Consider the following 17,538-nt stretch of genomic DNA (forward strand, 5'->3'; position numbering starts at 1 on the left):
TGTCTCTGCTTCTGAAACCACTGTTTCCACAGAGCTCTATTGAGAGAGGGCCCTTATCTGCAAAGCAATGTTAGTATCAGACAATGGTATTTCATAGCTGAGCAACAGGTATCTCTGTTCAAACACTTGTGCTTGTAGCCTTGCAGTTGTTAATATCATAGGAATGTGAAGAATTCCATGTTATAAATAGGTTTATACAAAAGCAGTCTTAAAACAAAGTAATACTGTCATTCCTAGCAACCCTAAACATGGGCCACAATCCCATAGACTAACCGTTTCATGTAGAACAAAAAGATTACTATACCTTCCTTACTGCATCAGATTTACAGCCTAAATGCTCATTTTCAAATTCATGCAAAGTTCATGGTTGTCAAGATTTATAAGCTGTCCTATTTACACCCCTTTTACAGATGGTAGACTGAGTAGATCATCAGTGTAAGCTTAATAACGTCAGAAAAGTTTCTGTAAAGCTCATCTAGCCTGAACAGTCTAGTATAAAGGACAAACATTAGTAAAAATATTGTTTTGGTATGAAAAGACTTATTTTAGTTACAGCAGTCCTGGCAGCAGCAGGATTCTACTGGTGACATGGAACAGGAATTCTATGTACCTGGCTCACAGAGTAAAGCAAATACTGCAAGAGTCATGTCATTGTAGGAAAATGCTAGTACATTTTCCAAACACTGATATCACTCCACTGTGTATAGAGGTGCAAGGATCTCATGACTGCAAAGATTGCAAAGCTGGCCTCACAGTGATGGGTTGGCATGTTACCTACAAACACTTTTTGTCCCTGAAAGTGGCTGTCAAGACCAAGATTCACACGAAACTGGGGGTAAAAAGTAGGACCCCTGGCCAATAAGAATAGAAAGGTATTCAGCCCTCTTTACAGCAAAGTGTTCCTTCATACCCTTCTGTTTTGGTGGGTTTTGTTTGTTTTTTGTTGTTGCTGGTTTAAAACTTAAGCAAACAGCAGTATTGATGCAGATATATTTCCAAAGCTTTTTTTGATTGCTTTCGGGAATATTTTAACCAACTCTCGCCAAGGCTTTATATGGGAGAACCTTTCTAAGACCTACTTCCATTTGGGCTACTACAATACATATTCAGTCATAATCTCTCAGATCTGTGATGGAGCAGCACAGAAATTCACAGCATCAGTTCTCCAGCAGTCTTCAAGTAAGCACTAATATACACTAGACTGGTCATAGTTGTGAACACATAACCAGAGAATAGAATATACCTCAATGTTTTTGGTAATACTTCTCCACTTGTCTATACTAGACATGTTATACAAGTTCATTTTAAAAAAAGAGGAAAATAAGAAAAACAGGCTAAAACCAAACTGACAAAAAATGGGTTTTCTCTTTTTTATGCACAAAAGCTACAGATTTGAATTCAGAAGTTCTTTCCCAATGACACTGCTCACCTTTATCCTGTTGTGCAGATTGCAGAGAGCCTGCTCAGCTCAGTCCACATCTCCTAGAGATTCTTCTCATTTTCCCTCATCCCAGCAGCGAGTGACCATTCAGCTCTTTGCTAGTTAATCCCCAGGGCCAGAGGACAGGCCTTCACTTACCCTTTCTAAGCATCTGTCATGAAATGGCTGTTTCTTCCCTCACTTCTCTTTGTAACCCTGATCTCTTGAGTGCCCATAAGCCTGGGTCTCAGCTCCTTTTACCAGGCAGATCCTGCAGTCAAGCCTTCCTTGTCACTCTCCCCAGAGACAGTCCTAGAGCAGTCCAGCTTTCAAGCCCTCCCAGCAGTATCACCACCCTCTTCTAGTTCTCACTAGTTCACACTTCTGGTACCCCTTTCCAAGCTGTCCCCAATGCCCTCAGGTGCCAAAGGCAGCATTAATTAAACACAGTTCCCTCTTGGCTTTTAAAGAAACCATGTATGCTTCCAACATAGCAGGTAAACAGATGGAATCAGGGTTTATAGTAATCCTCCAACTGCTATTTAAAAATATGAATCCTTTTGAGGCTGCTGTCCTCAGCTGAAATCTCTGAGTAACAGAAGCATGTGGCAGAACCCTTAATGTGTATTGATACATCTTATTTGAAGTGCTGCTTTCCAGAGGCACTGGTTAAAACTCACTTTCTGCTGCTGCTCAGTGAAGCAGGAAGATAACAATCTGAGGAAGAACAGAGTTGAGGTAGTAGCATCAGGCAGCTCAGTGGTTGGTCATATTCAATGCGTACATTCCTTCTGAAAATCATTCCTCTGAAAAAGAAAAAAAAAACCACATTTTTCAGGTCCTGGATCATCACGTTCAGTCCAACGAGAAATAAGTTTCATGCAGTAAAAGCTGTTGTCCTTGGGCACTGTAGAGACCATTTATTTCAACTGAAGGAATTTGAAAAGTGAAAACTCTATGAAACATAATGGGAAACTCCATTTCAATACATCACACCTACGTTAATTCTTGCTTTACCCCAAATTGTCATGGTAGAAGATGGCCAAAGGCAAAGGAAGCAAAAAAAAGAAAACACAATTCAGGATATCCATTAGCACTGCATCAAAATAAAGTGACTGTAAATAAGCTAGGGAATCCTGAAGGGTGGCAAAACATAACAACTTCATAACTTCAACATGCCTCTTCTCTTTCCTGTTGTGGGCCACTATCAGAAAAGGAACTTAAGAATTCCCATCTTGTATCAGCTTTCTCCTTGTTTCTTTCACTTACTCAACCCTCCTTGATTTTTTCTCACATGTAGGAGCCATACCACAGTGATTTGAGAGACAGGGCTAAGGAGGCCACAGCATGTATCAGAGAGCTTCATCTTGCAGCTTCCCTTCGTTATGCTGTTTCCAGAAACAGAAAGAATCCCCACCACAGCTGAACCTGTCCACAAAGGCAATTGCCTTTGTGCTGTGACCCAGCTTTTAAAAATAAAATTACTGCAGGAGTTTTCAAAATAACCCAAATGACTGTCCAACATCATTGGAAACCTAGGATTCTGAGTTTAGATAAGATCAGTGCATTTCTTTTGCCAAAAGAAGGCCAGGGCCGCTTGCCTTACCAAAACACACATAGAGGTGAGGACGGCATTGTACCAGTGAAGATTACAGCATAATGCTTCAGCCACATGAGGTGGATCCTGATGGAAACTGGCTTTCAAAGAGATGTAATTTCTCATTTACTATTTAAGGAGGATTCTCCGAACGGATGATCATGGCAGTTAAACCACTTCACAGGGATCTCAAAACAGTACTGAATTTGTCAGTCAAAATCGCTAAAACAAAACAAAAGTCCCATGGCAATAAAGCCATACCCATTACTAAGCACTTTGTGTCTTAGTGATCAGTTTCCTACTTGCTTAAGATTTTTACAATACCACTATTTCTTCCCGAGTTCTGGATATCTCTGGATCTGTCTCTGGAGACAGATTTGAAAAAGGATGCTGCTGCTGCAAAAGATACTCAATTGAACTTCAGCAACTGAAACTCTTTGGAAGTCCCAGCCTAAGTACTAATGCAACAGTCCCAGCTATTACATATTCAGTGAAAATTACACTCAAAATATTGGCTGATTTGACAAGTCAAGAGGACAACGTAGTGTTTCTGTTCCAACATGTGACTAACTTGCAAGTACCTGTCTTTCTCTGCTTCCTTCCTCCAAGAGCTAGCAGTTTGGTTCTACATAAGAAATATTGGTTCCAGTAGATTTATGTGACTTCAGTTATAATTCGACTGTTATTATTTTACCTGACCTCAATTTGCAAGATCTCATCAAAAGAAAAAAGCTCATCACTGAGCACACATTTCATTGGAACCTTCATTCCAGCTACAATACTGGCTTACTCCAGGATATCTGTTGAGGTGGTGGTGTTAAACAAATTTACTTGATGTTTGAAGGGCCAGGAAGAATTCTGTGGGATGTTGAAAGTGGGGGCACTGAGATGCTACCCTTTGAAAAAAAGCATATATCAGCAGTCATTTTCCAGTGGCTGACAAATTTATTTAAAATCATTATCTTTACTTGCAACTACAAAGTAGCCAAAGCATTACTTGTAGGCCAGTGTGAGAAAAGCGGCTGAGCCAGTTCGCATGTTCTATTTACCGTGAAATGAAAAATTATCAGAAAAGTGCAGCTCATCTTGCTCCTCCTTTACTGCATTGATGCAGTGAATGTATCAGCAGCAGAACAAAATACTTGTTAATTCTGGTTTGTTAAAATAGGTGAGCTGGGCAGCCTTTCTTCATTTGAATAATCTAGAGGTGATATATCCTTTTGTAAATAACTTTTAAAAGGCTCTGGGAATGTATATTTTAATGCTTGAGTGGTGCTTGAGTGCCCTTATTTGGAAGAGCCAACTGATTCACAGTTTTCTCAGATGAGTTCATCCTAGTCCTCAGACATCACAATCAAAATCAATAGGCTCAACTGAAGAAACCATCAGATCAAGGCACCAAGTAATCAAACTGAATGAGACTGATATTCAGCTGACACTACTTTGTGGTAAGTATCAAAGATAATAAATTCTGAGCCAGAGTATGACATTAACTCCCTCTGTGACCTTGAAAATTCAATTCACTGCAGCATCCAAGTTTATCTATAAATGGGCATATCGTTTACTCTGGGATTGCTGCAAGGTAAAATTAGGAAGATTTTGCATAAAGGTTGCAAACTGTGGCCCTTTTTCCATATTCAAACAGAGGATCAGCAGTGCATGTTCTAAGAAAGATGCAATGATGGGTTAATTAGCCTTCAACTGAGAGATGCAGATATATCGAGTGAAACAGGTGGGAAGAGATTCACCATAACTTCCCCGTCATACAAATGGCACGCACTTACAACTGAACACTTACAGTTGAACGGTGAAGCTAGAATTAAGAGGCCAGCATTTATTTAGACTAGCTAACTGAAAATATATTGAATTTAAACTTAAAGAGAATGCCACCTTCTGACTAAAATCGGAGCACAAGATTTGTGGATATCTTGTAGTCAACACAAACATTTTGAGGCTGGATTGGCCCCAAGTATGAAAGCAGCCTGGGTTATGAGTCCAGCTGTGTTGCTGGGGTTCATTCTGCTGACAGTCCATCTTGAATTACCTACTGCCATAACTGTAGTTTTACCCTCTCCTAGGAATGTTAAGCTAATAATGTACCTCAGGGAAATGACAGGGACAGTCCAAGGAGGTTACCACACGGACAGCTTTCTTTCTATGTTTGAGCAAAACTCTGGAGTTGCAATTCACAATGCTGTATTGAACCCTATGTAACAGCTTGATGTTTTGACGTTTTGATTGTTTTGTTTGCTTGTTTGTTTGCTCTTGTATGTGGGCAACATTAGAAACCTCACGAAACTGCTAAGACTGAAAATGGGAATGATGAATCTCTGTCTTACAAGGGTCAAATTACCAAAGTAGAGTCGCTCTAACAATATGCTGCAATGTGCTTGCTACATCTTCCAAATATTTTTTGTAAAATTTCTGCAAAAAAATAGTTCCAAAGATCAAAAATATAAGATTACTTTGGCAGGGTTTTTTTTTGCCAATGTCAGAAGTTAAACTACAATCCTACATGAATCAGGCTGTTAACTGCACACATCTATAGTCCTCATTTTAAATAAATTCCTTCCAGTCTTCTATCAGAAGGTAAGTGAAAATTGTGAGTTGTTTTGCAAATTGCTTATTCATTTGCTAATGACAGAAGGAACAGATCATTGAATCTCCTGCCCACTTAAACAGCATGGGCAAAGGACAGTGAAAGTCAGAACTGCTAAGCCGTAAGCACTCAAACATGGAAGGGCCTCATTTACTGGAGCTGCTATAATTTGGGTGAATGACAATGCAAATGCACCCCAGATCTGCACTCCTTTAAAATTTAGCACTTCTGTCTGAACAGTCACATCAAAGTCACCGTAGAGAAATAACACCTACACAGCCCACCAAAACCAAAGGTAATATCTTGTTATTGGTTGTCATCAAGTAGAGGCTCCCAGAAAGCCACACTCGTAACTAGTTTATTTCTAAACTCGGAACTGTAATTTCTTCAGCTGTGCAGGGAATGAGATCAGCCATCAAAAGCTATATCCTAGGAGAAAGCATGTCTGTATTTTGTCCTGCAATGCATTTACTTTACACACTAATTTTCCTAACACCATTATTGGTGAGGAATCCCTCAATAGCTGAGGAGGCCAGGCTTGTTGGGCAGCAATCATTCTTTCAAGTTTCCATCTGTGATGGTTGTACCTTCAATTTACAGTTACCGTAATTAAACTGTGAGACAGTTTACCAAAATGCCTCATAAGCCTAATGAAATAATATTTCAGAAATTTAGGAAAAGCGAGGGGCTTATTTACAAGTGAAACAATCTTTCTGTGACAGACCTGTGGCTGAAAAGCTAATGCAACAGTTGTGGAGATCAGATTGTGATTAGAAGAAAGGGCAAAAGACTTGGAGACAGACTTGTGGAAAACTCAGATGGAACTATCCCAATTTTCCAAGAAAGGAAATTGCCCAGGCTGGAATGAAACTCATGGATCAAAAGCAAATCACACCAAGTGAGTCACAGAGGAAAATGGACAGCTAAATCTACCAGTAAGCTTTTTCCTGAAAGCAAATAGGATTGTTTGCGCAGGATGGCCTGGACAGAGTAGTCTCTGTCTTCAGCTTTCTGTACTAAGTGGTGATCCTGAAGCTGTTTCACAGAACTATTCCAAGGCCATTGGTAGGTTAGCAATGTATTTTTAAAATATTATTTAAAATGCAAGTTTAATACTGTCATTAGTGCTTGCCAGAAAAGGGAAACAGAGGATTTTGTCCCTCCAAAAGGCAAGCACAAGTTTCTGGGAGCAAACTTGTAGTCTCTTTTAGAGTTCTGAGCAGGTAGACCTCCCATACTTTCAAATTCTCTGGTCTTGAGTGAGTTAACGAGCAATGCAAAAGCTAGTGGATACCACCCTGTTTCAAATAAAAACGAATTCTGAGATAAAATTGAACCACCACTTATCAGAACAGGATTATGGGCCAATTTTCAGTCCTCCTTGCTGATATGTTTACCAGGAGCTAGAAAATCAGGTTGCTAAAGCCATTGTAAAGGTTCAGGTATAAACCCTTAAATCGAAATATGATTTTTCCTATGACATGTAAAATGGAATAATAATCTAACAGATCATCACCCTATTAATAATAAAATAAACATAATTTCCCTCCATCTGGATCGCATTTTCCAACCTAAGTCATCAATTATGTTTCTTTCCAAGGCTTGCTCATCTGCAGGAGAACTACTTCTGGTCATGGTGCAGTTTTTTTTATTCAAAGAGGTTTTCTAAGGGACAGCAGATTTGATGAGGAATTCATCAAAGGATAGCAAAGAGCTCACCATCAGATTTGGTTAGCATCAGCATTTGTAAATAAAGATACAAAAACTTTTAATAAATTGATTTGAATAAATTTCTTACATTTTACCATACAATTTCACTGCTGCCTTAAGACTAATGTAACAGGCAATGGTTCATAGTTCTGATAACTCTGTAATAAGAAGCAATTCTAAAAAAATAGTTTGGTATTTCCCTGGCTCAAGACATCAGTAGCCCCAAACAGCCATTTAAAAATCAATTTTCTAATTGCTTTCTTTATTAAAAGACAAACTGAATATACTGCTGTCAGCATCAACACTTTTTTTTTTTTTTTCCCCAAAAAAAGATGTATAATTTCAGCTAGGAATTAATTTTGGAAAAAGTTATATCTAATATGTTGTTGAAAATTACCTGACCTACAAAATGGACTGTGCACAATGCTATGGTATGCTTTTCTTCCTTCCACAGCAGTCATCCCATTATTTTCCATATTGTCATATGTTTTGGGGGGGGAAGAAAAAAGAAAAAAAGTTGCAAGGATTTTGTTTCTGTAATCCATGGTAAAACTGATCTGCTCTATTTGCAAATTGCCTTAGATCTGACAAACCTATAATATAAACTGCATTGTCTTGTAGTAGTTATACCTTTAATGCTTCATGAAAAACAATGTATTTAGGCATTTGACAAGATGCAAAATATTTCCTTTGGGGAGGTAAGCTGACCTGTCAGTGGAATATTTTTTCCACTACCATTTAGTCACAATCCACACGAATGTGAACTTTGGCTAAATATAAATACAGAAATAATTTAGATTATTATTTCCTGCGCCAGTCTGTGCATCTTGTGTGTTGAAGCAAAAGACCCCACTTAATGTGCATTGCAGTCAGATGCACATGTGGAATAAACAGACTTCAGGTTCCATGAGAAACACTAAACCCCAAATGCAATACTTTTAAGTAGGCTGGAGATGTGCTGAGAACATATTCAAAACAGTTGTTTTGCACTCCAGTGATGCCACTGCTGGATTTATTCCTGCACACGACCTGAGAGATACTTTCATAGAATCATAGAATCATTTTGGTTGGAAGAGACCCTCAGGATCATCGAGTCCAACCATAACTTAACCTAACTCTAGTGCTAAACCATGTCCCTAAGGACCTCATCTAAACGTCTTTTAAACGCCTCCAGGGATGGTGACTCCACCACCTCCCTGGCCAGCCTGTTCCAATACCTGACAACTCTTTCCATGAAGAACTTTTTCCTAATATCCAATATAAACCTCCCCTGGTGCAACTTGAGGCCATTTCCTCTCATCCTATCACTTGCTACTTGGGAGAAGAGACAAACACCCTCCATGCTACAACCTCCCTTCAGGTAGTTGTAGACATTGATAAGCTCTCCCCTCAGCCTCCTTTTCTCCAGTTCCCTCAACCCACGCTTTCATTCTAAAAGTTCTGTTAACCAGTGAGTTCGAGACCTCGTGAACAGGATGGGGACGGGACGTTCCTGGCTCCGCACGGCTGGCGGGGCGCAGAAAGCTGCCGCAGCCAACCCCGCTGAGCGCGGCCCGGGGCGAGGCGCCTGTCCCTGGTGCTGACGGGCCGCCCGCCGGGGAAGCGCCCGCTGGGGAAGTGCCCTGCCCCGCCACAGCCCTCGCCCGGCGCCGGGATTTGTGCAGGCGAGCTCAGCGCCACTCCGGCTTGGCCGAGAGCTTCCCTGGCCCAGGGTGTTCTCCCGCCGGTGCAACTCCCAGGCGACTCTGGTGAGGCAGCGCGGGGGTTCAAGGATTTCCACGCTTGGGAACAGGCTTTTTTCTTTCAAACAAGTTCATAAAGGAGCGTCTCAGTCTGAGGAAGCAGCCACCTTTATGGAAAATACTTCTAGGCGCAGGCTATAAAACCTTCCCATAGTGCTGCTGAACAAAGGGATGTATGTAGTAGGTACCTTGGATCTTGATAAAACTCAGCAGCCATATGAAGTTACCACGAGGCTAGGGATCCTAAATTCGGGTGGGCAACTATGCCTTCTTTTTTTTTTTTTTTTTAAATTGTCTTCCACACCCTTTGTCTGCTCTCGGGCTCTCCTTTTAACTTTTCCACTCAATTAAAACGACCATTACCTACCAATACCAGTGAACCACCAGGGGAAAGAAAAACAAACCACGCTTCACTTTCACTTTTTTTGAGAGGAAACCACCGATTTCACACGTTGCAGCGGTAAATGGGGGATGAAGGCTGCAGGCTCCGAGCTCGCAAAGCGTTAGAGCACATGCTTGAGCTTTTGCTGAGCGCGGGCACGACACCGGTTTCCCGCCCGCCCCGCGGGGCCGTTGCCCTTGCAGCGCGTGCCGGGAAGCCGGGGTAGCACCCGCCTCCCGTGCCGCCTTCCAGAACGTTCCGGGTCCCTCTGGGGGGGGCATCCCCCGCGCTCCCCCGCCCCCCGCCGCCATTTCTCCCCTCGCCGCTGAGGGCACCCAAACGGGTCACGCTCGGCGCCTCTTGGATACCTGCTCCCCCGGCGTTCAGCCGAACCGCTTCCCCACAGCTCTGTGTCCCTTCCCGCTCAGCCACCGAGGCCATGAGGTGATCTCCGCTCGGAAACGGAGTTTTAAAAAGTGTTCGGGCACCGCGGGTGACGGTTTCTCGGTTAACGGTCGCTCCGTAAACCGCCCGCGGCGGCAAATCCCCTCACGCTCCTCCTCGCCGCCTAGCGCCCCCTCGCGGCGGCCCCAGGGAAGCCTCCGGTCGGCGCCTTCCCCTCAGCCGGCGCTGGCGGCGCCCGGTGGGCACCAGCGCCCCGGGCACGCCACGCCCACGCGCGGCGGAGGCGCCCGGAAGGGCCGCGGGCGCTTTAAAAGCCGCACCTTGGCGATAGTGGTGTTTCCCTTGCGCCGGGTGCCGGCGGTGATGCTGCCTCTCCCGCTCCCTTCAGCCCCCCCCCCCTTCTCCCCCGTCCCCATCACCGGGGCCACCCTCTGGCTGCGGGGGCGGAATGTCCGTGGGTGCGTGTGACCGCAAGCGCCGCCCGCCGAGGGCAGCTGCGGCTCTTGCGGGGGCGGAGACCTCCGCCCGCCGGTCCTGTCGGGGACTTGGCCGCGCCTGCCGATACCCACCCTCCGCGGCTGCGGCACGGTCAAGCGGTGCGCGGCCGGAGGTAGCGGTGGGCTCCCGGGCGGCCTAGAGTTACCGGTTACGCTACTCGGGACACTGCGAGTGGGCAAGGTGGGTCGCGCCGCGGCGCTGAGGGAAGGAGCGGCGCCAGGGCGAGGCGCCGGGCTCGTCACGCAGACGGGGCCCGGGGTGACGGCGCCGCCCGAGTGCCGCAGCCTAGAAAGGGCGGATCTGCCGGTGCTCCCCTTTTCGGGGGGTCAGCGGAGCGCCCAGCGGGCAGGAGGCAGGTGCTGTGCTAAAGAGGGCTGGCAAGCGGCTGCAGGCTGGGAGCCACTTGCTCTCTTTAAAAGTCTCCGTGCAAGTTTAAAGAGTTTCTCTAGTGGAAAATGTTACCCAGTAAAGACTTTACCGGGAAAGCAGAAATGAGTAAGTGAGTCATTTGGCTGAAATCTACCTAAGATTAAACCTTGCATCCTTGTGCATATGGGCACATGCATAGAGGTGCACTGCTACATCAGTGTGGTGTGGTCATCCCTGAGGAATCTATGGAATGGTGAAATTGCACTGGTGGCACAACATCTCTCTTCTAAGCCTGGTTATATGGTCATTGTGCTGTGCTAAACCTCAGGCTCTCTGGAGCCAAGCCAACACTGTAGGAGTCCTGTGACATCAGTGTCACAGCTCAGTCTATGTGGAGCTGACAATAATCTGCACATAGCCTTTTTAGCCATTTTTGTGTGTGTTTGGATTTTTCTTTTCTTTTGCTGTCTTCTCCTGCAGGCCAAAACGGTCAATTAGGATCCCCTGTAGCAAGGCACAAATTAGAGCAGTCACAGGGTTGCTATACACTTTCCTGGTTTCAGCCCAGAATTGGGGAATGATATAACCAGAATGGCAACATGTTTTGCAACCTTCTCTTTCTGGTTCAAGTACCTATATTAGAAACTGAGTTCTGTATTTTAATCCAGTTGCTGCTTTTGATTTTTTCTGTAACCTAAGCACTATGGCTACGTATGTAAAAAGGAGATGGTAACAACAAGGTCTTTAGGTGTTCTTTACCTTGAAAAACATGAATTTGGTAGCTTGGTAAAGTAGGTGTCATGGAAGTGTTTAAGTATTGCATGTTGTATTGGGTGCCTTTAAAAACAATGGCTGAAATGGTGGTAAGGTGAGAACTTGGTAACATACACTTAAATCTTTTTGTAATACAGAGGTAATAAAGTCTTTGTAAACAGTCTGGTCAGGTGTCTTTTCCCTTTGTTTGGTAACATGTCTCTCCACAGATATGGTTTCCACTTTAGCATAGTTACCAAAAATCTTCAAATCTTTTAAAGATAAGTCTGGCTATACTGTGGTGTATATACATTCTTTTGTGATAGTGAAAAAAGGTTATGACAGGAAAAAAAAAAGGCAAGGGAAAAAAGTGTGAAATGGCATTTTTCAGCAATAGTGAGAGTAGTCATGGTGAAGGATCTAGTGCTGAGGGTAGGCAGCAAATTTGATTACCTGGTAAGGTGATACTGCTAGCAGCAAACAGCCAAACAGAAAACAGTGTGAGTTGCATTTGTGAAGGCATTGTATTACAGAGAAGGGAGATAACATTCCATCATTATATTGCTCTAGCAAATCTCCCCAGGAATACTATATTCTGTTGGGACCCACAAACCACATTACTGGAAAGGTATCAACAGAGCAAGATTTGGAAAAGCCAAATGTGATAGAAAATTGAACTTCTTAAGAAAGATAAAAATACAGAAATTTAGGATAACTCGATAAAGGGGCTGAGGAACTCAGAAATACAAGGTTCAGTGAGAACTGAAGGATTTTGATTAAATGGTTGAAACAAAGCTGTATGTGGAAGTACAAGCAGGATTAGTTCAACTTTGCTCAGAGCTCAACAGTGAAGGAAAGGAGATGGCAATGAGCTCTTTTGCATTGTATAATAGTTTTGCTTTGGATGCAATATTGAAATCATGCTGAACTTGTGGGGAAAAAGAATCTTTGCTCTTTGTAATTACTTCTATATTCGATACGATGTTGGCAAGCCAGGAATTTGGAGGTAAAAAGTTTTTACATCTCTAATACGTCAGTTTCAAGTTCTTTAGCACTGATTAGCCAATATTATAGTAAATGTGCTGTTTTGCCCTGTGGATTGCAATGAAGATCAGTCCCCAAACACAGCTGTTGTTTCCTCATTATTTGGTTAATTAAAAATTTTGGAAAACTCTGATTGCGTTTATCAGACATCTGGTTCAAAGCTGGGGTTTTCTTCATGCTTCTGTCCAGGTGAGAAGTTTCTTCACATGCTCCCAATCCATTCTCCTGACCTTTCCACTCTTCTGAAAGAGTGTAGATATTCTTACTGGGGACAGTACAGGAATTCATGGGACAAAAAGGACATGTTTGTCATAAAGCTGAATTCTGCCTTCTCATATTGCCACTCTCTCAGGTGAGGGAGACTGAAACAGAGGCAGCTAGTTTTTTTGTGGTTTGGTTTTGGTTTTGTTTGTTTGTGTGTGTGTGGTGTTTTGTTTTTTTTTTTTTTTTTTTAAAGAATATCTATCTAACTGGTTGGAGATCTTTTTGTCAAAGAAGAAATTATAGTTTATCCCATTGCAGAGCAAGCCTTTCACTTGCCTGAAGAAAAACATTAAAGGTGGCTGAAACCATGACCGTGCATATAATCCTGGTTTATATGCCAATGATACTTAGTCTGTTGCAGATCAGAAGTCAAACTCTCAAGCAATCTACTTCCGAAATACTTAATGATACAACCTTGTTACTTCAATAACAGTAATTCAAGGCTCTTCTATGAGCACATCTATCACTGCAGCCAAAATATAACCAATGAGTAATGTGGCCAACTTAATGAAGTGATAGCAACTTGAACAATTGGAATTTCCATACTTGTATCCTTCCACCTTAATTTAGCATTGACAGTATTGGTGTTTATTTCATTCACTTAATGGCCGTGCACTCCCAAGCATGCAGTTGTAGCTTTCCTAAGGTCAGTTCACTGTAACACAACATGGTCTCCTAGCGTATGTGAATTGTTTCCGCCAGTGTAACGTTTCTGATGTAGCTCTGCAAGGGCGACTCTGCTCAGGCTCTGAGGCTGGAGGTGGCAGCTTTCTCCTCTGCTGTAGAGTCTGCAGAGCCTGGTACCCATCCAGCTTCCTTCAACTGTTCCCATCAGTCAACTGATGAGCTCTGAGGGGGACCTGGTGAGCTCTGAACAACTCTGTTTTTGTATCTGTAGAGAAAATGTCACCCTCCTCCTGGAATGTGGTTTTATTTTTTTTTTCTTTAAATGACACTCCTTACACCAGTGACCTCATCTGACTCAGCATAACTTCTGTCTGTAGGGAGGGAATGTAAGTAAGTAAGTCATAGATTTTGACATAGCTGGAGAACATAGGGAAAAAGGCACACCAAGAGAAACAAAGTACTGTTATTTGAGCAAACAAAAAGTGATTTTTGGAACAGTCTAACAGGCAGTTATGTAGAACAACTAGAACCTAATCTAAACATGACAAGCTTCTGAAAACAAGGGGGTTGTCTATTATGTATGTACAATTTATTTAATTCTCAGGTTTTCTGGAGGGTTTTGCTGAGGTTTATGCTGGTAGCCATGATGGCACTGTACCTGCTGCACCATCCCAGTTCCCTGGGTTTGCTCTGGATGTTTTTGAGAACACTCATGTCTCTCACCTTTGAAAACAGGGGAGTGGATCACCAGCTTTCTTATTTAGAGGCTGCTTGTATTAAAAGTCTTTAGAAGACAAGTGAGACCTGTGCTAAGAGTGTCCCCAGCAAGTGAAACTGTGACCACAGCATGAGCTTTTTTGCTGTTTGCACTTCAGTATTATGCACAGAGCTTTTTCCAGACAGACAGAGGGGAGATGAACACAAGAGGGAAAGGACTTAGAGAGACCTGGAGAAAGAAAACTGTGGAATATTTTTACTGCCAAATGCACCTGGTAGTGATAGCGCAAGCACATGAAAGAGCTGTGGTCCTGATGTGTTGAAGGGGAACATTGGCCAGGGCACTGGCACATTACACAATCTACACTTTTTTTTTTAAAGTGCTAAGTTGTGCAAACACAGAAACCAAAGGAGTAGGAATAGTTTAATGTGAGGACCTCAGTTTAACATTTCATTCAAATGACAGTGCCCCTAATGAGATTACCACTTCAGTTTCCTAGTATACCACCCAGTCTGAAGCATCTCAGACCCTTTCAGATGTCCTAAACTGATAAGCAAATGGCATCTTACACATGTGAAACTAGGATAGAAGCACATTAGTGTTTGATTAAGCAGCATCCCTGTTTCTCAATGTGTAGCTCTGGTCACCTTGATATCTGTGCATTTTTATTCTATTCTGGGTTTTGTTTCCCCACTCCCTGCACCCCTGCAATGACTGAAGATTTAAGTGTAGAAAGGTTACATGCACAGAATTCAGAGTCCATAAAAACATAATCACTCTTACAATACTTTTTTTCTGTGATACTGTCTTTACTAGCAATGACTTGCCATGTTTATCTTACTTCTGTTTTTATTCCCTTCTCCTGAACCCTCAAAATGGAGCCAAGAAAGATCACTAAAAAGCAACAGTGAATTTCTAGGAAAAAGGACAGGAATAGTGCAGTGAGAATTTACCTTTAATCTTTTTTGTGTGTATTTTATAAAATAAATAAAAATATTCAGTACCAGGATTTAGAAAGAGACCTCCTGGATAAACTGGAAAGCCTGAAAATTCTGCTTTTGAAGTGCAACAGGTTAGTTTTGTCTCCTCTCAAAGTAATCATCCTATCATCACTGGTTGTGGCCTCATATAGGGTATGTTTCAAATGCTCTTTATGTACATGTAGCCTTGAGGTATTTGTGAAACATCAGAAACTAATTTTCTTTTTAAGCTTTGTGTTGTTATCTGCGCTGATTTTTATTTGGACCAGTTCTACTGGCTGAGTGCAACTTTTCACTTACATCTTTGTGGATTGCTGTGGTTTAATTTGGGCCTCTGACTAAAAAAATATGGTTATGTGGTTTAGTCTAGCGTCTGTGTGGATCATAATTATTCCCTTGGGCAAATGGCTTTTTTACCACTGTGAATACTAAACAAACACTACTATTGCCTCATGGTTTTGAAAAATTGACTATCTCTTCGGATGAAAACTGAGGCCCTGATAGTGTTTGCTCTCTGCTGTTTCACTGCCAGTTTTTCTATCAAGTTTTAAAGTAGGTGTATGGGCAGGGTGACTATTATCAGTGTTCAGATGGAGCTACCTCACTATAGTGCATCATGTGGTTTTTATCAGAGTAGAACTCACACTTTTTTTTCTTTTTTTTTGGCTTTTTTTTTTTTTTTTTTTTTTTTTTTAATTTTCTTCTCTCTCCACTGTAATGTAATGGGAAATTCTTTATAATTGGAGAGTAAAGACAGGGATGCTGCGGAGATAGAGTGCTTCTGGAGATCCTGCACATATTAATGACTTGAAAGGGGGGAGCGTTGTTTAATGTTTATAGGTTTTATCCTGAGAATAAAAGCTTTTTGTGTATATATGTAGTTCTGCAACAGCTTCACCTCTTCCTTCTTGTTCTCTGTATTTTAGCTATTCTTAATCTAAGGCGGCAATGCTATCCAGCATTACTGAAAGTAAAGTTTTATAGAACACCTAACAACTGGAATATAAACTATGAAAAATCAAGGAATGAATTAAGGATGCAGTTAGCTAGCTAATTGTATTCTTAGCCTTCTCTTTCAGTGTCATGCCTTTTGAAGGCTTGTATCGAAATAATGAGACAGGTAAGTAGTGAAACTATGCTTTTGCCACAGAAATTAATGCTGATTAGAAATAATCCATATTACCTCAGTCTGCATTCAAAGAGAACAGATTTTAATTTTCCCTTGAGAAAGCAAGAGCTATGAAATTAAGAGCCAAACATGTGATGCTGAATGTGTGTAGTATATACTTTTTTCAGTTTAACAAACCAACAAAAACAGAGGGCGAACACTTTTTTTTTGTGGTGCCTTTCCTGCTACATATGGAATATGTAAAAATAACTTGTTTGTAGTACATTGTATATCATGGTGCAATACACATGTTCTGAGGTAGAAGTTACAAATGGCTCTGCAGTTGTTAACAGGTTTGTAGAGAGATTTGAGTGTTGGGATTTTAGCATGGGATTTTGTTTGCTTCTTTTATTACAAAATGTGTTCTGGTCTTATAGTAACTGAGCACAAAGAGGGGCTTGAGAAGCCTAGAAAGATCTATCCCCTTCCCTGGGGGCTATATTAGACCTCTGAGTCATGAAGTCTTTGCATAGTAGGTGTCTGGTTACAAACCTTTTATGGGCCCTACTCAGCTGGGATATCAGCATCTGCGTTATAGCTCCCATCTATTCTTAGGTGATATCCCAGCTGGACTGAACAGGCAAGGCAGGAAGAGAATTGTTTTCATTATATAAAACTCTTCCTTTTTCTCATTGTTTGTTTTTTTTTCACGCTTTCTCTGTCTACCCCATCCTTCTGTTCTGCAGTGCCTTGTTGCTGCCTTGTGAAAGAGGTACAAAATGGCTTACAGTGTGACTCTGAATGGACCTGGACCATGGGGTTTCCGACTGCAAGGGGGCAAGGACTTCAACATGCCCTTGACCATCTCCAGAGTAAGTGAGCAAAAAAACTGTGTTGATCTTGGTTAGGTTGGAAAATACCAGTGAACTAGTCATATGTGCACTTTGACCTGGCCTATGAAAATAGAGGATGTTTGCACCTAGGTCTGAATAAAGAAATATAATATGGCCTTAAAATATACCAGTTCAAGGTACAACCTGGCACTGATGATGCCTCAGGAAGACAGTTCTGGTCAGTATATTTTTTAAGAATGGCAATACTGTCTTTTAAAAATAAGCTTCCAGTTCTATTTTGTACGGTGTTGACTCTTTTTTTTTTTTTTGCTGATAGGGGCCTCACTAGTGCTGTCTACTTGAGGGGGAAAGGAGTAGAACAACTGTGAATGGGAATATAAAATTATGTTTCTAGAAAACAAACATATAACTTCTTGAAAATTCATGAAGCCTAGGTGTTAAAACTAGACAAAGATGAGGATACATGTC

The 17,538-nt window shown here is 42.0% G+C and overlaps 2 protein-coding genes across 16 annotated transcripts in view; one reads left to right on the forward strand and one right to left on the reverse strand.

The window, feature by feature from the left end:
* WAPL (WAPL cohesin release factor) overlaps nucleotides 1-2,218 on the reverse strand; it is a 133,909-nt gene extending 131,691 nt beyond the window's left edge. The window contains exon 1 of the mRNA XM_065843909.2: nucleotides 2,101-2,218. The gene's annotated coding sequence lies outside the window, so the exon portion shown is untranslated. The remainder of the gene's footprint in view (nucleotides 1-2,100) is intronic.
* Nucleotides 2,219-10,376: 8,158 nt separating this feature from the next.
* The window catches only part of LDB3 (LIM domain binding 3), a 126,986-nt gene continuing 119,824 nt past the window's right edge, over nucleotides 10,377-17,538 (forward strand). For 11 of the 15 annotated variants that reach the window (XM_071811725.1, XM_071811728.1, XM_071811729.1 and 8 more), the window contains exons 1-2: nucleotides 16,762-16,856; nucleotides 16,963-17,088. In XM_071811725.1, the coding sequence (XP_071667826.1) occupies nucleotides 16,996-17,088 (93 nt within the window). In that variant the 5' untranslated portion in view covers nucleotides 16,762-16,856; nucleotides 16,963-16,995. Of the gene's footprint in view, nucleotides 10,534-16,761; nucleotides 16,862-16,959; nucleotides 17,089-17,538 lie in introns of those variants that run through there. The other 4 variants (XM_071811731.1, XM_071811733.1, XM_071811726.1 and 1 more) reach the window with 3 other exon arrangements.

Source organism: Patagioenas fasciata, chromosome 8, assembly GCF_037038585.1.
Source record: "Patagioenas fasciata isolate bPatFas1 chromosome 8, bPatFas1.hap1, whole genome shotgun sequence".
Lineage (NCBI taxonomy): Eukaryota > Metazoa > Chordata > Aves > Columbiformes > Columbidae > Patagioenas > Patagioenas fasciata.